Here is a 25,509-nt window from a genome sequence, read left to right as displayed (position 1 = left end):
ATCGATATTTACTATTGGCGGTTGATGTTGCTGAGACTGTTTTTTGAGTTTCTTCTTGGGAGTTCTCCCGGATCCGGTACCTGAAATGAACGTAGTCGATCATAGCCACGACACTCATAAAAACAGACATTCTGAATATGATTGTCAAACAAATGTACTTAACTTTGAACCTGAAGTATTCTTTCACTCATATTCAAAAACACCTATGATCGTAATACTTCCAATCGATCACAAGCTACTTTCAATATAATTATCAACTTAATATTATGATGGTTAAAATTATTTCATGATATTCACTGATATTTGTCGGCGCCGTATAAAAACATGATAATTTTTGCAACAGTAATATTTAATAATTCACTTATATAATATACTAACACGTTTAACACATACTTGTTTCAAAAATAATGTAATTCAACGCTTTACCTTAGGTACTGTACCTAATCACACTATCTACACACGATAGAAAAATATCTTCAGATCTCAGGGCAAGGCAAATAAAATTCAAAATAAATTACTTAAAAGATTTACTTAAATTCTTGTTATATACTGAAATATATACACAGTTTATCTCCACTCACTCTTATAATCTAGTCAATTTAAGTCATGAGTTGATTAAATAAACTCATAAAAATTTATTTTAAATAATTATTATTATTACACATGGTGTTCTGTTACAGACTTGCAACTTTCTACATAAACGGATCAACCAAATGTTGCGTCAAATTTACTAATTGTACCACGTGTATTGATAATTTCTTAACAAATTCAACCCTATGGCGACTGATCCTATACATGTCATTTAAAGCAAATTATGATGAACCAATATTCATAACCTGACAATAATCTCCGCTACAATATTGGCAAAATATTATTCAGAATAAAGTATACAATAGACTTGCTTGTTTGTTCTTTCCTTTTGGCCCATTGGAGGTGCTAAGGAACTCTAAAATTTTATATTACTAAAATCTAACTTACAATAAGATCTCTCCAATCAACCAGCAAATTGTACTTAAAAATAGGAGCGCTTATGACCAGTTGATAAAATATAACTGAAAATGTGAATTCTTCAGGAATGTACACTTGTCTACATTTCGAACATTTTAAACTCTGCAGCTAACAGACATTGGACATCGTCAAAATGAAACAAAGACTCACATTGTAAAAGCTTCTAAACAAGGCAAATAAATATATAAATAGAAGAGTAAAATGGTCAACATTCTACAATTTAATATGCTTTGACGTTATAACATCGGTTAAAACTTTTTGCCTGGTATAAAACTATAAAACAATCATTTAATATTTAGGCCTGTGCAAATAACTTTTAATAATACAGCGATATTATATCTATATTTTACATCGCTACACTATGGGTAGTTTGTTGTTTTAACGTATTAATATTTTGAACTGCTTTATTTTTACAAAACATTTCCTATCTTGTATTAATTCTTTAATCTTCAAAGAAATCATTCTAAAGTGCTTCTAAAAGGCCTGTGACTTGACAGCTATATAAAAAATATCTAATACAATGCTTTGAACAATTAATATATTTGTATATAGTTTAGTGAATAAGTATTTATTTACACACGGCAACTAAATAAATACGAAATTTGTCTTTTCATTATAAAGTACCAAATAAAAAATGACATAGAAAATCACATACAAAACTGAAACCTACGCGGATACGATAGGGTAGATGAATCTATCCTCAAGATTTTATCAATGTGCATGTACATATTATTTGAAAAGAAAATCCAACTTGAAATTAAGTCTAACGTTTAACCGAGACGTTTCAGGAGATAGAGCGTCCAGTGCGGGAGAGAAAACTGAATACGCATCGCGCGCTACTACCACGCACCTATCCCAAGAATTGACGCAGTTCAACGGTAGCACTACATTCAAATAAATATATTTATAGGTTTGGAGCTCATACATTTACACAATGTTTCGTAAAGCACCTGCACTGCCTGTAAACATTTAAATATATTTAATAAAATAGTTCATCATTATACAAGGCGTAGTGCCCATGACATGTATTAAATTTTAAATCGGTTTATTTTTACATAGGACAATCCACGAATGTTTAAATTATCAATATATTGACAAGTTTGCAAACAATTTGTGAAGGAAGGAGGCCAGCTTTAGGTTTGGTAACATTTAAATATAATTTGGATCACACATTAAGTTTCTGGGAGCAAGCATTGAAGAGTAATAAGTACCAAGCATTAATTAAACCAATAAAACCATACCTTTTCAGAGACCATAATTTTTAACTACAACATGTCATAAAGTTACATCCTCGAGCGTCCCGCACGGGACAAACAAAACAATTTTGCTTGCAAAGTTGGTATCCGTCCTTACACAATTGTTTGCATTACTCGCTAGCGACTGCACTGGGCTCGTCGGGCGCCTCGTGGATGGTCCTCCCCGCTCGCTCACTGGACGTACCGACACTACTATCGATCTTCGAACTTATTCATTGCCTCCACGGCTCATACGAGCTCAAAAATAATCACGTTTGGGTTTAAATTTCACACTCAAAAGCAATTAGTACCATGAGATCTGAAGATTTTCCAATAGTATATTCATAACAGTAGATCGAAATTTTAAGGATGCAAATGAAATAACGTCGCACTTGAGGACATGATATAGTTAAAAATATTAATGTGAAAAGGTATTTGCTATTGGTTTATGAAAGCAAACCAAATAAAACTGCTCTTACCGGCACCATTACAAAATATCAGTGAACACCAAAGCTGGCTTTCTCCCTCTTATAACAACTTTTTGTGCCTTTACATAGCATAGAGAACTTTAGATTCATACGGTTCATATTGAATCAGAACTTCAGGTGGTATCCCTCTCCATTATCACAGTGTAAAATCATACTCAGAACCAATTTTGCAGCTCTCACATTCTTACTACAACTTAGATCAAATAAAGACCGCGAGTGCTAATTAAAAACTACTTTGCTCTTATTTATCTGAAGGTCTTAAGGCCTTCTATGATAATGATGATAAATCCTTTAGTTATAACAAAACTCGAAATTACTTGAGTTTGAGGGAATCATAACATAATACAGTCCACACACTACACATACTTTCATCCATTTAAACAAAAAACACATTTAAATAAAGTATTCTATTAAAACAGTCAATCGCGCGGCCAGTGTCTACTGTTTAGAGTACACTCGCACAATAGAAGCGCGGTTATCAAGATAAGTAATTAATAACTGCCAGAAAAAAATTAAAGAAACCTCATCCTCAGAAAGGAAGGATTCAATTTCTACTCCAATTTGGTCTTAATTTTTCTCTCATTTACTTTAAAGGTTCATTTCCTCATTCACTCGGCTGTTGACATCATATTTCAGACTAGAATTGAACATTATTGAATGGGTAAAATTGCAAATATTGCATTAAAATTTTATAAAACATAAATAAAGTCAGTCATACTATAAAAAAATACTGGCTAAGGTAAAAACTTTCACTCACATTACGAAAATGTTGCCGACAAACTTATGTAATATAGATATCAAGCATTTGAACATTTACATACAAGTTGTAAGATTTCTCTTAATTTAAATGCACATAACATTAAAATCTAATAGTAAAACTGTAATTTACATGTGGTACATTTGGTACCGTTCAGTACTATTTTTGACTGATTAATGTGAATTGATAGAAGACGCTCAAGAATTGTGCCGCTATGTATCTAACCTGCTTCACTATCGCTGCTGTCCGACGAACTGGTGTCGGTGCTGGACGACGAGTTGGACGAGTCCGAGGAGCTGGACGACGACGACATGCCTCCGCCGAGGCCATCTTTGCATCCGTCTGCGGGCAATAGCATTCATTTACAATAGGCTCAAATACACCCAACTGGGCAAACGTCCTAAATAGACCTAAATGATGTTAGATTAACACAACATGATGTCTTGCCCTGCGTGCCCAAACAAGTGCGAGCAGGAAGATTTACTGAATGCTACTGACAACGCCACTCTTGTAGCGGAGTTTTGGGCTGACACTGTGTAGGTTTGTTGTCGACACGACAAGAAGGAGAACATCAAAAGTTGTTGGCGGATTATAACACTTTCAACAGCGATTGCGCTATATCTGAAACCACTAGTTAGCTAGAGGCAATGTCACTTCATTGGATTGGACAACAGTTACAGATTAATAAATAGACGCTTGTGGAAATTCCTTGGAACCACTCGTTTTTCAAAAAAAAAAAAATACTGAGAAAACAATACTCAATTTGGAGTTGGTAAAAGTCATTTTCTGCATTCAGTTTTACATAAACAATAAAACACCAAACATTAAAAAATAAATAGACTTAAAATGTTAAAAATTTATAATTTACCTTTTTTCTGCTGTTGTTTCTTATTTGCTCCCAGTTGTCCAGATACATCCTGTAACCTCTTTTCTAACTCCTGTTTTTTCTCTGCCATTTGTTCATCTTTAGATTTACCTGACATTTTACGATCTGAAAGAAAATCACAATCTAATTTCTTTCCTTTCCATAAAAAAAATACAATTTAGCAGCTACATTAAAAAGCATGAAAAATAAGTACCACCAACATTATTTGCCTATACATTTACAAAAAATATTCTGTTTTCAAGCTTCATAATTTCAGAAATTCTAAATAAAATCAATCTAAAAATATAATTACAAGAAAATGTGATTCTTAAAATAATGAAAGTATAAAACTTTCTAATTTTAATGACTGAACAGGCTAAAAATAATTTACTATAAAGTAATCAAAATAATGCATACTGAAAATCTGATCGTTTTTAAAATAATCAGAATCTCAGACGCCAAAACGAAAACAACTACATTACAGATTCAAAATACTTGAAACAGTAAGATGGAGGGAGGAAAATAATGTCGGCTCGACTCACAATGAGGCTTACGTGTCTTTTTCCGTAGACATGAGGCTACATAATTTTCTAGTTCCCTCAGAGTAGAAGGCTTCAACGTTTCAAAGTCTATTTCTATTTCGTCGGGATTGGAATCACGAAGCGAAGGCTCCCTGCTCTGAATGATGTGGACCACCTTTCCAAGTTTGTCGCCTAAAAAACAAATAAAAATTCTTAATCATATCAATATACTGGCCTAACATTTAACAAAGTCGTCGTTACCCGAAATTGATAATAGATTCATCAAATCCTGTCTCCAGAAAATAAGTCCCGATCAAGCTAATTCATTCATACAGGCCCCCAGGTATTCTCAGTCGATGCTCATTATTGTGTATGACCGAAGATACCATAATAAAATTGATCCTCATACCAAACACAATAAGGTACAAATTGGCTTGCACCTAATAAGGAGATTTGAGAGGTCCGACAAACATCAAGCTCATTCATTCATACAGGCTCCCGGTATTCTCAGTCGATCTTCACTTATTGTCGCTGACCAGTGGCAGCAGTAGTTAAATTAATCCTTCTTGTAAACATAATAAGGTACAAATATAAAAAGGTAAGATTGTGTCTCTTGACTTGGCTAATTAGTAAAGAGAATTGAGAAGGCGCGCGGGTGAAAACCGCCTCTTGAGTTCTTAGCCTAAGGGTGGATTCGACCAAATAAGAGTAACTAGTAATTCGACCAAAAATCGTCAGTTATTCGACATTTTGTTTGACGTCATATTTCCCATACTGAAACTGCCAATGTGCCAGTTATACCAGGAGTTATTCTCGGATAAAGGCTTCGGCAGACCAAACGCGGGGCAGTAGCAGCGCTGTTTGAATGCAGGCCCGCGCAAGTTTTAATACAAGAAACTCTGTGTGTCACACCAAATTTAAAGGCGGGCCCGCGCTCCAACCGCGCCGCACTGCAACTGCCGAACGACAAACCAGGCGGCGCGAGAGCGGGACAGAAGCAGCGCATGCGCGGGCCCGCGCTGTTGTATTACTATGGCGGCCATATTAGCATGACTCACCGGAGGCAGGGCGGTAGCAGTGTAGCGCAGCGCGTTGAAAGTGGTTGACGAATATTGTACTTTTTTACAACCGCTCGCGTTGCAACTGCTTCGAAACTGCCGCTGCCTACTGCCGCGCTGCAACTGCAACTGACTCGCTCTGCTACTGCCCCGAGTTTGGTCTGCCGAAGCCTTAAAAGTTTGGTCGAATCGGGCCTAACGAGGATAAAGAGACTTTCATATCATACCTGGCAGCTTATTGATGTCAAGCGACAGCTGTCGTTTCTCGTCGTACGACATGGGCTTGGCGACGTCCTCGTCCTCAGAGTCGGGGTGCGGCGGCTGGTGCGCGGCGGGCGCGGCGGTGGGCGTGGAGCTCTTCTTCTTGCCGGCCGGCGCCGCGCGCGCGCCCGCCTTGCCGCCGCCGCCGCCGCCGCGCGACCTACCCGTCTTGCCTCGGACGGCGTTCGCCGCTGGAAATGTTCAAAGATGTTAATGTGTTGTAAGACTTACGATATAGGATACATAAGCCCATAAGGGCCCTCGCCCACGCACTGCATCGCTAGTAACGCGCGTTAGTCGCATTTGCTACGCGCTAGCGCAGCGCGACTGCATCGCTACAAAGTCGCCGTGGGCGAGGGCCCTAATTAAGCATTTGCGACAACAAATAGGATCAAATGCCGTCGGCATAAGGTGCTGATTTCATTAACACGTATTTCTACTTGCTATGTACGCAGTAAACACGCTGACGACGACATAAATGACGTTGCCGTGTCCGTTCTTTACTACTACCGCCAAAAACATCTTTGTGTAAGAATTTGTCCTTACAATCTAAATTCTTGGCTTGAGAAAATATAACAAAAGTAATATGTAATAAAATTACATGCATTCAGGATACTTTTCGTAAAATTTCAAGCATAGCTTAGGTATTTCAAAAGAAGTTGATGAGATAAGATTACAAATTGATGCTATCAGAATTGATGAAAAAGTAAACAATGAAGCATTGTTAGCAAGTAATATCCGGGATAGTTACTCACCTAAATTTTCTGCTATATTGTTTGCTTTAGCCGCGTACGCCGCAGCTGCAGCGTTGGCGGCTTTTGGAATTCCAGGCGTGGGTACTGGCTTCTTCTGCTTTTCTTTTATTTTCTTTTTAGCCTTTTTCTTATTGTTAGATTCCTCTACAAGCTTCCTCATTTTCTCTTGTAATGCAAGAAGCTCCTTTTCCAGTAGTTTCACTTTGTTCGTTCTTTCCTCTTCAGAGTCATCGGATTCGGAATCCGACTCTGATCCAGATTCTGAACTTGACGCGGAACTACCTTTGTCCATGTGTGGCACGCCAACGTGAACAGGTTCGTCGGGAATTTTAGCATATCTGGAAAATTACATTGAGTTTCATTTTTGTATTCCTTTTTGTTTTGTCACAAGTCACAACCCTATGAATCAAAAATCAAAATCAAGATTAAAAAAATTAAGATTAATAATAAAAAACTTACCGCATTTCAAACACGTCCTGTAATTTTCGCGCCATAGCAACAACATCGTGGTCTGGAGGGTTATATTTATAGCAGTTGGTAAATATTAAACGAACATCGGCAGCAAATTCAGTGGCCGTCTTATACGCCCTATTGTCCATCTTCTGTTTTACAGTCCCGAGATCCATAGGTTTTTTGATTATATCAAAGTAGTCGTGAAGACCTAATAACTCTGCGTCTACCGGTTTGTAAAATGGCCAAGCATATCCCTAAAAATAAATAAATGTTATTATAGTAACAAAAACATCAGAGAACATAATGACAGATGAAACAAGAGTGATACTTACAGAGTGCTTTTTGGAGAACAGTTCTTTTAGAATTTCATTACAACTTTTTAAAGCATCAGACAACTTTTCTTTGCCCTTGGCTAATTGAGGTGTCATGACGGAGTGATGTGAAGCGCCGGCCCCGGCAATGCCCGGTGAGAGACCGCCCATTTTGAAACCATCTTCACCTGCTCTGCTAACCTGTATTAGAAATAATCTTTTATCTAAAAGAACTCAAAAAAGTAATGACTGCTCATTTTCTCATTTATGAAAGGGTCATGTGAACAAACTATAGTGTTTTAGTTACTTCAACTTTTACAAAAAACAAACCTTTTTCTGGCGACCGCTTTCTCTTCTTGTTGATATTTTAGCTGGTTTCGGCCCGCTCTGCTGGTCTATGGTCGGAGTAGTGTAACCACCCTCAAAGGAACTTCCCATAGGCGTAGTAGTATCTGCTTTTCTTTTTACTCCCTTTTTCACCTAAAAATGAGTACCATATGAATTCAGCGCAACATCGATTACGACAAAGTTCCAGACCAGATATTAACTGAATGGCAATTTCCAAATTAAATATCCAGTACAATTTTTATAAATACACTGTACCTTTGCAGGTTGGGTTTGTGATAAAGTGACTGCAGGGATGGTAGTGACTGGAGGTGCGGCAGCTTGCGTCACATGGAAATTGGAAGGTTGCGTCGCCACCTGCGTCGAAAGAAAACTTTGTTTATGTACCTTTATTACCAAAAACTCTTAGTTAATTTAGTAGTGTTAATTTGCTCTCAAACGGTTAAAGAAAGATCATCTGACGCCTTGGCATTTTGTCTGCTACTTGGCTAGTTTTGAGATCATTATGCAATCATAATTTATCACATCAAAATAATGTCTAGCTAGACACATAATAGAAGGGCCTGGATGCGGGCAGCGCAGGACCTTCATTATGGAAAACCTTGGACGTCATTTGGCTGAAACGAACGAACGAAGACACACAATTTAGTTTGTATGGCCATTACGTCCATTCTAGCCTAAGCGACCTCGTGCACTAGGCAGTCTGACTGTGACAGGCAATGCGGTAATGAACACTCTTGGCTGTCTAGCGCGCGGGCTCCCATACACTGTCATATTCTCGACTGACTGCCGCAATCAATATAACTAGCGCGCAAAAAATACTGAAGAGCCTAAATACTACAGAATGTGTTGATGAATCACAGTAGAAACAGAAGTAGTCTGGTCGCTGAACACGTAGAATTTTGTCCATTGACCCCAAGCTACCCATCCTTATCGCTCGCGTGTAATTATATTGCTGTCGCGACTGTGTGACGGGTACCCGCAGTGAGTGTGCGAGCGCAACAGCAACATAATTAGGCGCGAGCGATAAGGATGGGTAGCTTGAGGTCATTGGACAAAATAGGGATGTTTCCTGGGTAAAAAAGTAAGAGTTTTAATTATTCCGTCAGTTATCTTATCAAAAAGTATTCAACACGTATTTTTCACTTTTTCATACTAATGAAAATTTAAAGAGATACAGCGCGCCAAAGTTCAAAAGAAAAAGCCCATGACGTCAGTGAGTGCTTAAAAGTGCAGCATGACGTCGCGCGGAACTTCAACGCACTATAACTTTTTAATTATGTTTGATTGACAATTAAAAATATACGTGTCCAATAATTTTTGATATTAAAATTGTCGGACTAAAAAATTTTTTTTTTTGAAGCTGGCCTACCGGGCTTTACAAATACAAAAATTATTTATTGTGAATCAAAGGTAAAATGGTGACATGTTACAGTAGGTAGTATCACTATGTTCCGCTCAAAGAGCATACAATTTAGACAAACTTTAAAGGTAAACTTTAGTTGTTTACCTGCTGTGGCAGACCGGTGTGTGTGGCGGGGGGCGTGGCGGCGGGCGCGGGCACGGTGGGCGCGGCGGTGGTGTTCCCGAAGAGCGCGGTGTGCGGCGGCGCGGCCAGCGTCTTGACGGGCGCGCGAGGGGGGGCGCCCGGCGCCGCCGCCGCGGGGGGGGCGCCGGTCGTGCTCGTGCGCTTCTTAGCACCACCCTTGCCGCCTTTAGACGGCATTTCCACCTCTTTCTCTTCCTTTTCCATTTGTGCTATCTACAATGTTCAATCACAATAAGTTTGATATCTCACAGTAGCGTCTTTCCATTCTATACATAGCCAGAACGCAAGGGTGTGAAAGTATGTAATCGAGTATAGTTTGGAAATGACTTTTTTACTAAGCTCTTCCAAACCATACATAAGCAGTACGCATGTACTGCGTACTGCTCGCGTATACTTTGTAGTGACTTAGGTCCAGGGCCGCAAGGTGCCCTGTAGGCCTAAGATGCGCGCCGCGATAAGCGGTTATCACGCCATTTTATCGATTTTGTCCATACATTTTGACGTCGATAGTTCGAAAGTTATCACGGCGGGCGTCTTAGGCCTACAGGACATAAGGATCAAGGGAGGCCCTTCTCATCAGGAGAAAGATCTTTTATGAGAACAGGGAAAGAGGGGCCTGATCTCACTACGCTATCACTGGAGACGCGATGGTCGTCTGGGCTAGTGGTTCGCGATTCGGACTTCTATGCCTGACAAATGTTTGTATGCTGAACAATGTAGTGTTCTATAAATGTATTTACAAAATACAAGTATTTACGTATGTTTAAATGACAATCATAGTACAATCTTTACTTAGTTTAGGACTAGATGATGCAGTGTAAAATATATTTTAATATAAGAAATTGATAAATTTCACACTTACCCTATTCAAAAAAAGTTTTTCTAATGTCTGCGCCATTATTACTACATCTTCGCCAGGCTTATTATATACATAGCAGTTTGTGAACATGGTGTTGAAGTCTTGGATACATTCCTGAGCTGAATAGTAGTAATTTGACTCGAGGCGCTTTTTGATTGTTCCTAAATCCATTGGCTTTTTTATAATTTTGTGGTAGTCCTGTGAAGGTATAAATGATTTATTGTAGTTTTCCATTCCTGTATGAAGTACACAGAATCATGTAACTATTTCTTTTATGACCACTTACCGGAAGATTTAATTTTTTTGCATCGACAGGTTGTTGAAAAGGCCATGCTAGCTTATGTTTCCACACTGCTTTCATGACGTTCTTTTGGAGGAACTGCAACTGATTGGTCACCCGCCCTTGCCGCCGGAGGCCCTCCTCTGGCGGCGCGCCATTGACGTGCTCCGCCGTTGGCTACAACGAATTAACGAAAATGTACTCAAATGTAAGAGCACATAAGGTGCTGATTTCAAGCTCAGTAGTCTGAAAACGTTAACTGAACTGGCCGAGGTGAAAAATAATCTACATACCGTGCTCGTCGTAGCAAGAGGATCAACTGCCTGCTGCATTGTGCTGGAATCAGCAATCTACCTGCCAAAGTGACACAACAACTGTAGAAGGCACTTACAAAGCAGAACAACTTTAGGAAAATGTTGGCAATTGTCTCACCTCAACTGTGACAAGAGGCTCATCCAATTTCTGACTAAGAGGCATCAGCTAAATCCCCTGATGACATTAAACAGCACTATCATAATAAAAAAAAATGGTGCTGATGCACCTAGAGTAAACTCATCGCATTCATATACTAGATATCTCCTACCTGCAATGAACACAAAATGTACAATATTAGTTTTGGGTTGATTTTATCTTCTGCCTCAACTTACAAAAATAGTTTCAATAGACCATCACAGAAATAATAATAGACAAAAAATACCTACCTATGCAAACAAAAATATGATTATTTGATTTCATTCAATGCTACATACCTTGCAAGCAGGGTAGGATTGGATTTTTAAGCACCTAACCGCCACCAAAAACGTGCGTCACAATCTGAAAATAAAATAACTTTACATGAATAAACTGAATTTTTATTGTATAACCAACATCATGCTGCAGAAGTGAATAATTTATATTCAGTTGTAAATTAATGTATAAACCTTTCACATTGGTACCCCAGGAACCGACTATGGACTCAAGGTCGAATACCAAAACAAAACATAAGACTGTTCTTTCGTGCGTCAATGCAATATTAATGTTATCATGGAAACATGGAATTTTGTGGCCTATTTACCAGTCCCTAAAACACATTTTGTTATGGTCAAATTGGTATTACATTGGCACAACTGGGGATACATTGGGACAGAACTTCCAGTCTCATTGTCGAATTTATGTATGTTTTAGCAATACTACAATGAAATATTTTTTTATTTACTGTCTACAGTATGCAGCTCACTACGACATCTTAATTAGATGCAATAAGTGTTGTTTTGCAACAAAAATTCATTGTCAGATATTTTGTAGAGTGTACCTAAATTGTTTAAATAAATATTTTTACATCATGCCCATGCCCAAGTTCAGTATCAGCTAGTAGTGATAACTATAAGAACAGTAGCAGATTTACACATTTGATGCCAGTGTACATCTCAATATTATGAATATTTTTCTAATATTTGGCCCTATTGGTAAATCCACCACTGAATAATGCACAGTTTGAACACATTGAAACTACTTAGTCTAATTTAGTATGTAAATTGCATTATATTGTGCAATTACCTTATGAATTTGGATCCATATTTATTCAAAAAATTAATTTAAATTAACGTAGCTACTTTTTGATGTGGGAAAGAAAAGAGGTGGTTTTCTTCTATGTAAAAAAAGTATTTGAGATCTTAATACAGTAGAATCTCGATTATCTGGACTTCGATTATCCGGATATCCGATTATCCGGACTCGATCTTCACGGTCCTTATTACCGATTTAGGATCTGGACCCATCAAAACGGCAAAGCGCTGCCACCGTAACAAGGTACAGACGTAGTCTTGGTTCACTGATATATGAAATGGATTCATCCAATGGTCTAAAATGATGTATTGAAAACCCTTTCTACTGTAAAAAGTAAATTATTGTTTGATTTTACTTTTAAATCGATTATCCGGATTTTCGATTATCCGGAACACCCCTGGTTTTAATTGATCCGGATAATCGGGATTCTACTGTATTGTATATCTAAATGAAATAATTTCATTATCAATTCATCTAATATAAATAATCTGCATTACCAAATACGTTTTTTTTTAATTAGGAAGGAAGGAAATACAGCAAAGTTGAAAAATTGCTAAATCAAGGCTTTGTCGGGACCAGTTGGAATTTCAGACTTTTTAAATTTATCACTACACTCATTCAATATCAAATGGTCCTCCAACACCACATCCAGTTAACGTTCGAAGCCTAATTTCCTCCTAATTTGGACAGGAGGTATTCAATAGCTTTCATTAATTGGTCCACAATTTAGGCAGATTTCATTGTTATATAGGGAATATGTTTAGTTCTAATGAAATAATTCCTCAAAATAGCCTTCTCTCTCACTATCTCTAAAATCAATTTATTGTTAATCAACAATGTTTGAGTACCTACCTACCCCAAACAATTTACATATCCTAAGACATTGAAAGTTGTTATATGAAGGACATCTTGTAAAAATTTTAACCATTTTTAACATGATTGATGTTTAACATTGGTTATTACACAATATTTTGAATGTCTGTATTTTAACGTTAACATTTAATAATTTCATTAAAAATGTTGGCTTTTTAAATTATGTTGTTGCGTTTACACTATTATTAGGCAACATTTAATTATAAAACCCAAAACCTTGATTAAAGTTAACATTACTAATGTCAAAGGTAAACATGCATTTATCTATTCCCAAACCAATGCAATTCCAGTTTTAGTCATTTAAAAGCAAACCTAGAACATTAAATAATTATAAAGCAAGTTTATATTACCAAAATGTCAGGTTCTAAACATTCTGGTAGTCTAAGTAAACAAATACACATTTTTGGACTTTAATGAGAGACAATAAATGTTTTCAACAGACATTGTAGTAATAATGGTGAAAGAGTGTATTTGGAAAGTCTAGAATGTTCTGTAGGCCACAATCTTCAGATGCAAATCCCTATCCAGAAAGTAGGTGATCTTAAGGAATTATATGAATAAAACGCTTAAAATTTGAAACAAGCAAATAAATTATATTTCGATATAATATCTGCTACGAAAATATGTATTGTACAAAATTAAAATAATGGAAAGTCGTTCTACAAACAGTTACAAAAATAAATGCACTTCCATCCATTCAGACTCTGAACAAAACATTCCAAATAACGCGGATACTACTAAGAACACAATTACAGCTGAATAGATACAACCAAATCGAGGAATTAACTCAAACCAATATAAAGAAATGGGTGAAAATTACTTGGGTCTAAGGAGGCCAAGAACAATGTTGAAATTATGCTCATACATCGCATCATGCACACATTTTTTTAATTACAATAAAGCCCCTTATAATGGGCAACTAAAATTACACGAAAAAGTTACGCTACACTACTTTTAAAGCTAAAAATTATCAAAAAAAGACTTACGAAAAGATATTAACGCCAATATGGCGGATGAACTAAAAATACGACGTTGAGGATGTTGGAGTGCCTTCTTCAAAGGCAAATTCTATCGATTTGCTCAGATACATTAAACACTCCACACATTTTGTAAGTCCATAATTAATTAAAGTTCCTATAAATTCATTGTTCAAAAACTACAATACCACTGTCTTTTTTAAACAATAAAGAACAGCACAACGCGAATTACAAAGACGCAGCCGAACATAGACATGGCGGACCAAGCGTCGAGCAATAAAGGTAGGAGCGTCCGTCGGACAAATTTACACTTATTTTAGGCTGGAAAAGAAAATATTACAAAATCTAGTTAGGATATTGAAAAATACACATCTATTTTGAATTATCATTCACAGATGACATGGGTTTCCTTAGTATTTTTTGGATAAAATTCATTACGAGTTTGTCACTCGAAATTGAAATTTTGCATCAATGGTCTATAGTCTTTGGTTTTGTGTGTCACGTTCAAAGATGGTGGATATAGATGAAGCACTAAAATACTACGTTTTTTTTATAATAAGTACAATTTTATATTTTATTCAAATTTATTGAAAATTATGATCAGCCGGAACAGTACTACTCGCGCAATATTGTTTCTTTATTATTTGATACTGGCCAATCAGTAGTACCCACTGCCCGAGAACGGTAATAAAGCCTATTATAATTATACTGGTTTTAAGGCAAGTCTCAAGCGCGTATTTTGCCCTACACAAATAACACAATCATGTCAACATTCAACATTTTTGTAAGTAATTTTGTTTAATGTTGACAGTATTGTTTTTGTTTCTATGGAACTGTCGGTGCATGCTATGGGTGCATGCATGAGTCCAACTCGCACTTGACCGGTGCCCCGATTACGCTAATTTTTAGGGTTCCGTAGCCAAATGTCAAAAAACGGAACCCTTATTGATTCGTCATGTCTGTCTGTCTGTCCGTCCGTCCCGTCCGTCCGTCTGTCCATCCGTATGTCACAGCCATTTTTTTCCGAAACTATAAGAGCTATACTGTTGAAACTTGGTAAGTTAATGTATTCTGTGAACCACATTAAGATTTTGATGCAAAAATAAATAAAAAATAATAATAAATATTGGGGGCTCCCCATACTTAGACCTGAAACTCAAAAATTTTTTTTTCATCAAACACATACGTGTGGGGTGTCTATGGATAGGTCTTTAAACATGATATCGAGGTTTCTAAAATACTTTTTTTTCTAAACCGAATAGTTTGCGTGACAGACGCTTCCAAAGTGGAAAAAAGTTTGTCCCCCCCCTCTAATTTCTAAAATAAGAAAATGAAAAATCTAAAAAAAACATATGATGTACATTACTATAAAAACTACCAACGAAAATTGTTTTGAACGAGATCTAGTAAGTAGTTTTTTTTTTAATACCTCGTAAATCGTAAACCGCTTATTACCGCGTAATCTTTCATACTAGAAACTTAAATAAAAAATAATAATTTTAATTTCATAAATCAATGGTACGGAACCCTCGGTGCGCGAGTCGGACTCGCACTTGGCCGGTTTTCAAATCTCCAATACAGACGCGCTTCTTCGATTTCTTCGATTCTGCGATACGGATTTCTCAAAACAGCTGACGTCCGGGCACGTTGAAGATGAAATTTTTTAGCGTAATGGGGGCCCGGGTTTTTAAACTGCTTTCTACTTTTCTTTTTTTTAGAATTTTATTTATTGCGCTATTTCTGTGCATTTGCATTAGACATAAAATTCATTACAACAGCCCCCCTAGAAAACTGGCAAAATGTGACTGTTTTAATAATGTCAAAGATGGTCGAAAGGCCTCTTCTTTGTATGGAGCTTAGTATGGAGTTACAACGGATTCGATTTTCGATTCGATCAAAAAGTGCCACTTGCCTCCTATTGCTCAAATCGAGCAATAGGAGGCAATATAAATTTACTTGTACGGGAGACGCCATATCAAGATCAACTTTATTTCTACGTAGTAGAGGTGACTTTGCTTGTGGTCATTATTTTTTTATTTAATTTTGAAATAAAAGAATAAACAATATTTAAAAAAAAAGGAGTTGACGACAGCAATAAGCAGTAAACATCCATTCTATTCTTAAAATGACCCTTCCTATCCTACTAATATTATAAATGGCTTCCGATCACCCTGTTTAAAGCCAAGCATTTTTGCGCCATACTGTGCGAGCCAAAATGTAGTCAATCAACGTAACCGAAGTTGCTATGTAAAAGCTAGTTACATTGAGCATGCATGCATGATAGACAAGAAAAGGTTGAATTTTTTTGGAAAATTTTAAACTGCATTTCTGGGCCCCGATTACGATAAAAATTTTCATCTTCAACGTGCCTGGACGTCAGCTGTTTTGACAAATCCATATCGCAGAATCGAAGAAATCGAAGAAGCGCGTCTGTATTGGAGATGCTCTTTAATAATTTAAGTGGAGATGTTTAAAATAATATGGTTTAAAATTAGCGTATAGATGACCCACGCTGAACTGTCCCACCAAACTCAATGACAGGGGGGCGCCACCATCGTTCAACTATATGGTTTCCAACATGGCAAAAATCTGAACCAGCGATCCGGCATTGACGGTGGCGCCCCACTGTCAATGTCATCGACAGGACAGTCCAGTATTTTAGAACTATAATCGGGGCACTGTCGTTTAAACCATGCAGCAGCATTTTAGTATTTTTGTCTCTGGTATACGGCCTATTACATCTATTAATTACATAGTCACTGGCATTTTTAATTTTCATCAATCGTTGAAAAATGGTTGACAACTTTTTATAGTATACACTTTATAATTCGATTTCACCAACTGGTACATCACTAAAACACCTGTTTGACGTATGTTTAAAAAAACACCTGTTTGACATTTTTGACAGCTGTGTTTGACACATGGTCGGGCAAATGTCGAAATCAGCGAAATAAATCGAGCATCAGAAAAAAACTGTCTCTTCAGTCAGCGTAATGTCTTGATATTGAATCAGATTGAACGTAGCAAAAACTTAAAAAGTGAGTGTTAAATTTTATTTGGTAATGTTTTAGTATTAAATCGACGAAGTTGTGGTAGAATTTTTCGCAGTACCTACTTGCCTGGAACTTCCAACTAAGGAAAGGTAAAAATGCAGTAAGTGAATGTGTCTCATTCATTATATAAACTGCTCGAAAGTTTTGTAAAACACTAAGCTATCACTATCCGTATCACCACTCTCTATCTGCCTACTAATATACAGTCCAACTATATGCTTAACATTTTGGATCTCATAATAAAATATAATTTATTACTACTACTGATTTCCAATATTATTATTAAATTTACCTAGTATGTAAATAAGTAAGTTAAAAATATTGATGTAGATTTTCCTTACATGACCAGATTTTGTACTATTTTATTTTGTAGTTGGTACTCCTATAAGGTTAAAGGTAAACTTTCAAACAAAAGCCCAATAAAATTTATTTTACTCATAACATCCTGTCCGAGTCACTTTTATGTTTATACTCTGATTTGTTGTATTTTTAATAACTATTGAAAGTTTAATGAGAGAGATGTATCATTGCTTAACAGAGCATGTTACCACCTAATATATTTTTTGTGATCCTAAGACTTGTCTATTCTTAAAGACATCTACAGTACCTTGATTTGATAAACAGGAAAAAATTAGACCTACCTAATCATAAAATATGAATCGTCTCAGCGAATAATATTATTTGAAAATCTTTAATAAATCTCTGATTCTCTCTGATATTATGGTATGTTCCTGATTAACACTGATATAGGTTTCTTTTGAATAATTTTTGACTTGGAATAGGTGAGTTATAATTAAATTTCTTCTGATTGAATTCACTCCTACATTTGTTTCCACCTGCCAATAACAGTTTATGCAATTTCTGTTGGCATTCACCTAACACAGTTCTGCCTGGCATCTTTGACTCAGTGAACCATGAACTTTCCCTGTGACGATTTTTTAAAATAAAATTCGTATTTGTGGAACTATAGAAGTCCTAAAATAAATATTCACTTCATCCAATATTTTGTGTAACCAGCAAATTCCTCTGCATTAGAAATTAACATTCTTTAGGGATTCCCTGTGGGCCCACCAGCAGCCTGCAGAAACTCATTCAGACAGTGAATGGTAACATTTTAATCTGCTCTTCTCCATGTCCTGAACAAGTCTTATTTGCTAGACCGATTTCAAAGAGCACAGATTGAATGGCGTAATGCTTCATGAATTCCGAATTTCCGACATAATACGGCGCGGTGTTTTTTGCCGGTACAACTTTATTGGGTTTTCGTATGTTTTTACCTGTTATGTATTCATAACTTCACGACAGGTAAAGTTGGCAGAGTTACATTCGGATAAAAACCTGTTTCAGACTTCGTTAATCCATTAACATCTGCATTAAAACATCCTCAACAAGCGCACGACATATCACGGGACCATTACACATCATTCAAATTCTTAAGACTAATGCCCGTTTTCACCATCAATCCCTAATTTTTAACCATCAATCCCTAACTTATGAAAACGAAATTCCTGTTATGTGTTACCATAGGGGTCACTTAAATTAGGGATTGAAGATGAAAACGGGCATAAGGCTCCTTTCAAAGTAGCTGAGTTATACGAGGGCTGCACTAAAAGTATCGGGAATGGAATATTTCCACTGTTCCTGTCATATTAAAATCTATTTAATTGCAAACTCCAGGGTTTTAAAAATCGTATACCATTTATTTATTTAAAAAAAGATTCTCGGTCGTATCACAAGGTCTTGTCAAACTTGTTTAGTCGTTGAGAAAATGGAATTGACTCGAGAAAATTCAAGAGCGATGATTTATTATGACTTTTGAAGTGGTTTAACACAAAAACAGTGTGTTGACCGGATGATTTCTGCATTTGGTAATGAAGCCCCATCCAAAACCACAATTTATCGCTGGTTTGCTGAATTTCAACGTTGACGTGTCAAGCTCAGTGATGATCCCCGTCAAGGTCGTCCAAAACTGTAGTCACCCAAGAAAACGTTGATGCTGTGCGTAAGCTGATTGAAGAAGATCGACATGTGACATACCGCGAAATTCAGGCAACTTTAGACATTGGCATGAGTCAAATACAAATAATCTTGCTTGAACAATTAGGTGTAAAAAACTTGTTTTCCCCATAGATACCGCATTCGCTCTGTGAAGAGCAAAAAGCGGCTCGCGTTACTTGGTGCGTCAGAACTCTCGAAAGATTACACGCAGGATCCTCAAATGCTGTATACAACATCGTATCAGGTGACGAATCCTGGATATACGCGAACGAACCCGAAACAAAAAACCAGTCACGAGTTTGGGTGTTCGAAAATGAGTTAAAGCCAACAAAAATTGTTCGTTCACGGAGTGTTGCAAAAAAAATGGTGGCCACGTTTGTCTCCAAAACCGGCCATGTTGCGACTATTCCTCTTGGGGGACAAAGAACGGTTAATGCAGAATGGTATGCTAGCATTTGTTTGCCACAGGTCGTTTCTGAACTCCGTAAAGAGAACTGCAACCGCCGCATCATCCTCCATCACGACAATGCGAGTTCTCACACCGCGCACAGAACAAAAGAGTTTTTAGAGCAAGAAACCATAGAATTATTGGACCATCCGCCGTACAGCCCCGACCTAAGCCCTAATGATTTCTATACTTTCCCTAAAATAAAGAATAAATTGCGTGGTCAGAGATTTTCATCACCTGAAGAAGCTGTGGACGCCTACAAAACGGCCATTTTGGAGACCCAAACTTCCGAATGGAATGGTTGCTTGAATGATTGGTTTCGTGTATGGAAAAATGTGTCTAATTTCGCGGAGAATACTTTAAAAAGCAATAAATACATTTTTAAATAGTAATTTTGTTTCACTTCCTTGATTCCCGAAATTTTCAGTGCCGCCCTCGTAGCTACAACTCTTTGTCCTACAAATCTTACGATATCGGACTTTACATTCTCATGGATATTGACCAATATGCATCGCCAATTTGAGTTCAGCAAACCAGACTTTGTTATTGTCCAAATTAACAGTCGTTTAGTTTGACCTTTCCACATACGACGATCTTTGGACAGATGGGATATTCTGTAGAATCTTGCTTTTAGATCATCAAATCGTGTCTCTCTCTAATGGGGAATATTTCTAGCGAATGTTTCCGCTTGTTAACGATCGGTAATACATTTGTCATTTTGGTCTTGCATAATTTCACAAAGGAAATGGAATTATGCAAGCATATAAACTAAAATAGCTATACACTCAAGAACCTTATACACAACCGATAGAATTGTAACAACACCGTCATCCAAGGTCCGTCCAATAAGGGATCATGGTCGCACGAATGATGGCAGGCCACTCTACTCTGTCCGTCGGACTCTCAAACTTGGGTCCGTTGGTTGTTGTACTTGTAGATCAAATTACTAAACAAACTACAGCCTGTATAATACATGGCACGTGTAACTTTTGCTCGTAAAACTTTTCTAAAGCCGCACTGCAATGAGACAAAGTTTTAGCAAGTGAAAGTGATCTCATTAAAAAGGTCAATGCTATGTAGCCACCCAGTTTTAATGTGAATGGCCAAGAGTCTACAAGTACGTTAAGAGTGTACTTCATAAATCTTACTTGCCTAATCCAGTTCAGTATCGAATAATTCTACCTCGGAAACTTGGACAAAAAGAGGTTCGTTGACCAGTCCGTCACGCGCGGTAACGGCGTTACAGTGAATTTTGGCGTGGTGCGCTGTTGTGTCCATTACCTCCTCAGAAAGTTACACCATTGGTAAAGAAATTAAGTTTACAACAGTGCTTTACAAGCACACTAACTGAGGTAGTATTATGTAATAATTTTATTGTAGACAAGCGATCTTATTATTACCCAATTAATTGATTCATTACGATATAACACGTGGTCAAGCAACAACGCAGCAAAATTTTAATCGAGTCATTAAAGTGTAATGTTGCATATTTTGTCATTGTTAACATAATATACGTCATAACCAATCATTGTAATATTTATTTGGCCTGTGATTAAGAGCGTGGTAGCTAAATCTATTTTTGGTTTTAACATACATGTTTAATAAACTTCCACCTGCTTCAAGACTGGTTTTTAAAACAATCGAACTCCCATTATGTAGTTGAACCGTTCACTGTATCACTATATTGCTTTTGAATTTGGAGGTGGACACTTGTTAAGTTTAACATTAATCTAAATAATATTAGTTTTAACGTTGAATTTACCGTTAAATGTTAAAAAAACCTCTTCATAAATTAAAATATAATGATTCTTTCCAGTAGCTAACGGCTAAAATGGATCATCATTTACATATGGATCATTCGAATCATGAAACGGGGCATGCGGATCATAGCAATATGAATCATGATATGGCACACGCAATGCACGAAGAACATCAACGAAATATCACCCATCTGATTGGGAACACAATAAACGTGAGTTTTTGGACTTTTGCAAACTATTGATAGAGTTTTACATCATTTATCATTAATTTTGGCAACTTTCGTACCTTTACGTCATAATTATGATCAATAAAAGTTACTTTTAAAGTTAGGTTTCCCAATCATGACAATTAAAATTAAGGATAAACTGATAACTTTCCTGCTAACACGGATATCAATTAAAATCAGGTATCTCATGAAATACCCATTTATTAGAAGAATTCTCATTAATAAATTAATGTTTCATTAAATTTCACTTTGCGGGAAGTTTTTGCTAGATGTGTCATTAAAGGGACCATCAACCATTTCAATTTGTTTGACCTGCCATTAATAATATCGTTTTCGCACTATAATTCTTTCATATTTTTCACAAATTGATGCTGGCACTGTTTTCTTTATAACAGTCGTAATAAAACTTTTTTTTTAAATTGCTAGTTATTAATTTTAAACAACGAGTACGATGTCTAAAGTCATTATTTTGTAATTCGTTGATTCAATATTTACGAGTTATTACGATTAATTATTTATACTCCGTTACCGTTCAGACTCTGATTTTGTCTAACATAATATCTTTAATTGGATTTATTTTACCCAGGATATGTTTAATACAAGTGAAGACATGAGCAGTATGAACTATAGGTCCGACGTCAGAAGCCCTGAAAGCCATAGCGGTCATAGTGGCCACGGAAGCCATGGGAGCGGACACCACGACCACGGTAGCGGCAGTGGTCACAGCATGATGTCGATGACTGTACGTATGCTTTGAAGAACGATTGCCTACTAAACTAACGGTTAACAGATGACTAGTCTTGTCCCTTATAGACAAACTTAGCTTTCTTTCGGATACTTGGAGATCATGACTACCAGGAGTGGCAGCAGAGGGAACGAGAGGTGGAAATAGTCCCGATAAACTAACCGTCAACCTTTTCTTTCACCTAAATTCTATTAAGACTATTGCTTGCGTTGCCATTTTTAAAGTTAAAGTATTGATTTAAAATAACAAACATGATATTATATGTTACGACTACTTCAGCAATCAGTTCCTCGTAGATTTTGTAGACAAAGTATCGCCAATACTAAACCTAAATTTCCAAATTCCGATAAAGTGTTGATAGAATGTTGAGTGTTGAAATTATATTACAAGCACGTAACTATACTGTCGAAATATAATAATTTTGCAAGTTGAATTGTATGTAGTTGTATTAAACTACCAAATTAAGATATAATGAAACGTCTTTAATGTTTCCAGTTTCATGGTGGCTACGTTGAAAAGATTCTATTTTCGTGGTGGGATGTTACTGAAGTAGGAGAATTTGTTGGCTCATTCTTTGCAATATTTTTCATGGCTCTACTTTATGAAGGGTAAGTTTCTTCTATCATTTTTTTCTTGCAAGCCTATTTGCCAATAGAATTGTACAGCGATTTTTCTAAAATTTTGCGTTAGGTTGACAGTCTGTATATCAACGTTCTACTTGTCGATATTTACTGTAATGGTCGTAACGACAGTAATATCCGCCTAAATATTTCTGTTTCATTACAACAATCTGTTCGATAGTTAGTTATCAATGTTGGGTATTATATCCAAATACTCAATAATACAGTAAGTATAAATAAATACCCACGCCAGCGATGAGATAACATTTGTTTGTATTTTCTGCTTTACTGAACTCACTGATAAGTGAAGTGAACTTATCTCCTATGTAAGTACTTATTCGAAACGGTGATTATATTTTTGTATTTTCTATTTCAGACTCAAATATTACAGGAAACATTTACTTTGGAAAACATATACAGGGCTTCAGTATTGTGCTGTCTCGCCTCCTGACAAAGGAGTTTCTAATATTTGTGCAGCAGATGAACCTCAAGTTATACAGTTGAGTAAATTATGTTCTTTATTCTTATTGCACTGTTTTAAGGTGTAATTATGTGACTTAGCCTTGCGCGCAAACCAGTTCCTCAGTGATTGATCTACAGTGTTTCGTTTGACACTAACAATGAACAATAGTTCGAGATAGTTAAGCGGATGTACCTATGTCACTGCATTGGAAATTGTACCCACTAATTTTATGGACATGTTGTCCTTATTAGTCACGGATTTCTAAAAGTAATAAAGTTTTACCTTCATACTTAGGCAACGAGTAAGCATGGTGAGACATAAATAGGTTTTAATATAGTTAATATTTATTGGACAAGAGTTTTGGCACAAGTTAATGGTACCGAATTTTTTACTTTATAAAATCGACCCACGAATATTCCCTTGCCGGATGACTGCTCTGTCAAAATTTTCAAGTGGTGTGAGGTGTGGGAGCACTTACTTGTATTTAATATAGGTGGTTAAATAGCGGTAGATCTGCGGGCATCGACTAGTCATTAAAATGTAGCGCCATTGCGGTGCGAACAACACATGATAAAATAACAATAACCACGTTGTTTACAATGATAAACATACAAACACTCACTTTACATGCAAATGCAATACGCTACTTTCCGTTTCGCGATTAGAATAAGTTTTAAACAGCTTATATGCTCTAGATAGTAACTTAGTTAATGGTAACGTCATTAGGTAGGTAATAACTAAATTTCATAATAATAATACTTTCATTTAGGTAATTTAAAATTAATTAGTGCGAACTATTTTGTTCGTTACTCGTTTTCAATTCTAATACCTACCTCCTATCTATTAAAATATTTTGCAAGAATTTAATAAATGGTAAAACTTTTAAATGTGAATTTTGCTTTTTGTAGTCATAAAATAACACGCACTATTAAAAATAACATGATGCCGACAGTGTTAACATTCGTTCTAGTACCTACCTACCTACTGTTATGAGTTCGTAATCGCTAATTACTTACCATAAAAGGTAACATATTATGTATTATGCTTTAGGTAAAGTGGCTACGGCCATTAAGTAAATCTTACTTTTTTCCTTTATTAGAAAGCCATGTTATAAGTTATTATGTTTTGCAATTACGTATTTTTGTTAATAATTTGTGACCATTTAATTTTTTTTATTATTTTTATTTACAGGCCAGTTCCTCACGTGCTAGAAAGAAATGTGTAAGTAAATTATGTTATTAGTTAATTCTGTGGTATTATTTCCCTAAAAAAATATATGAAATACCTATCTATTTTCTCCTCAACTTTTTTTTGTGATGTTCTCGATGTTATTTGTTTATTGAAATCGTTCGGAAGATGATTCTTGTGCCCGAATAGCGATTTAACTAAGTACTTTTTTTAGAATATTTTACTTTGTGAACACCCTGTATTTTAGTTTAGATCAATTTTGTTTTCCTAGTAGGGCGATTCGTGGATAAATTAACTTCATTAAGGATAAAATAACTTACTGACCTGTCTTAACTTTTGCAGGCCAACAATGCTGAGTACAGCGCACGCGTGGCAAACGTTTCTGCACGGGGTCCAGGTCCTGGTGAGCTACATGCTCATGCTTGTGTTCATGACCTACAATACGTGGCTGTGTGCGGCAGTAGTGTTCGGCTCGGCCACTGGCTACTTCCTCTTCGGCTGGCGCGAATCAGTCGTGGTCGACTTCACTGAACACTGTCACTGATACACCGAATACCGCGAACGTGAACCAGACTAGTATTATTAGTTAATTACGACCTCGCTCTGTTATACGCTCAAATCGTGAACCGACTCCATGGTGTATATTATCACGTTATAAGAGGACAGATTTTGTTTAAGTAGGTACTTTTTGGGCAGCATTGTTTATACCAGATATATACGTTTTAGGATAATATACATAATATTTTAGGCTAGTTATATATGAAATATAGTAAAATATGCTTTTAAGTTTCTTTGTTTTACTTGAACAAAATTATGGTAACCTTAACAAATTTTTTTAACAAATTAATTAGGTATATTAAAGGCATG

At 36.4% G+C, this 25,509-nt stretch overlaps 2 protein-coding genes across 13 annotated transcripts in view; one reads left to right on the top strand and one right to left on the bottom strand.

Moving 5' to 3' along the window:
* LOC114359414 (female sterile (1) homeotic) overlaps positions 1-24,988 on the bottom strand; it is a 29,078-nt gene extending 4,090 nt beyond the window's left edge. The window contains exons 1-17 of one of the 4 annotated variants that reach the window (XM_028313836.1): positions 24,967-24,988; positions 11,495-11,558; positions 11,178-11,328; positions 11,039-11,095; positions 10,752-10,922; positions 10,469-10,663; positions 9,568-9,819; positions 8,316-8,414; positions 8,043-8,192; positions 7,734-7,913; positions 7,408-7,655; positions 6,949-7,286; positions 6,160-6,384; positions 4,908-5,066; positions 4,357-4,479; positions 3,714-3,830; positions 13-80 (exon numbers count right to left, since the gene is read on the bottom strand). In XM_028313836.1, the coding sequence (XP_028169637.1) occupies positions 13-80; positions 3,714-3,830; positions 4,357-4,479; positions 4,908-5,066; positions 6,160-6,384; positions 6,949-7,286; positions 7,408-7,655; positions 7,734-7,913; positions 8,043-8,192; positions 8,316-8,414; positions 9,568-9,819; positions 10,469-10,663; positions 10,752-10,922; positions 11,039-11,095; positions 11,178-11,222 (2,427 nt within the window). In that variant the 5' untranslated portion in view covers positions 11,223-11,328; positions 11,495-11,558; positions 24,967-24,988. Of the gene's footprint in view, positions 1-12; positions 81-3,713; positions 3,831-4,356; positions 4,480-4,907; positions 5,067-6,159; positions 6,385-6,948; positions 7,287-7,407; positions 7,656-7,733; positions 7,914-8,042; positions 8,193-8,315; positions 8,415-9,567; positions 9,820-10,468; positions 10,664-10,751; positions 10,923-11,038; positions 11,096-11,177; positions 11,329-11,494; positions 11,559-14,149; positions 14,597-23,932; positions 24,455-24,966 lie in introns of those variants that run through there. The other 3 variants (XM_028313828.1, XM_028313820.1, XM_028313843.1) reach the window with 3 other exon arrangements.
* Positions 17,049-25,402, top strand: LOC114359451 (high affinity copper uptake protein 1). Of its 9 annotated transcripts, none has more exons than XM_028313909.1 (7): positions 17,049-17,178; positions 21,459-21,611; positions 22,213-22,368; positions 22,867-22,979; positions 23,368-23,490; positions 24,646-24,675; positions 24,985-25,402. In XM_028313909.1, the coding sequence occupies exons 2-7, from the start codon at positions 21,471-21,473 to the stop codon at positions 25,184-25,186; spliced, it is 765 nt and encodes a 254-aa protein (XP_028169710.1). In that variant the 5' UTR covers positions 17,049-17,178; positions 21,459-21,470; the 3' UTR covers positions 25,187-25,402. The 9 variants fall into 9 exon arrangements, with proteins under 9 accessions (XP_028169710.1, XP_028169669.1, XP_028169694.1 ...); XM_028313868.1 differs by having other exon boundaries at positions 21,456-21,611; XM_028313893.1 differs by having other exon boundaries at positions 17,049-17,282.
* Positions 25,403-25,509: the final 107 nt, after the last annotated feature.

This window comes from Ostrinia furnacalis, unplaced genomic scaffold (assembly GCF_004193835.3).
Source record: "Ostrinia furnacalis isolate ACB-3 unplaced genomic scaffold, ASM419383v2 OfSCF0319, whole genome shotgun sequence".
NCBI lineage: Eukaryota > Metazoa > Arthropoda > Insecta > Lepidoptera > Crambidae > Ostrinia > Ostrinia furnacalis.
Note: the sequence above shows the minus strand (reverse complement) of the source record. Positions and strands in the feature narration are given on the sequence as shown.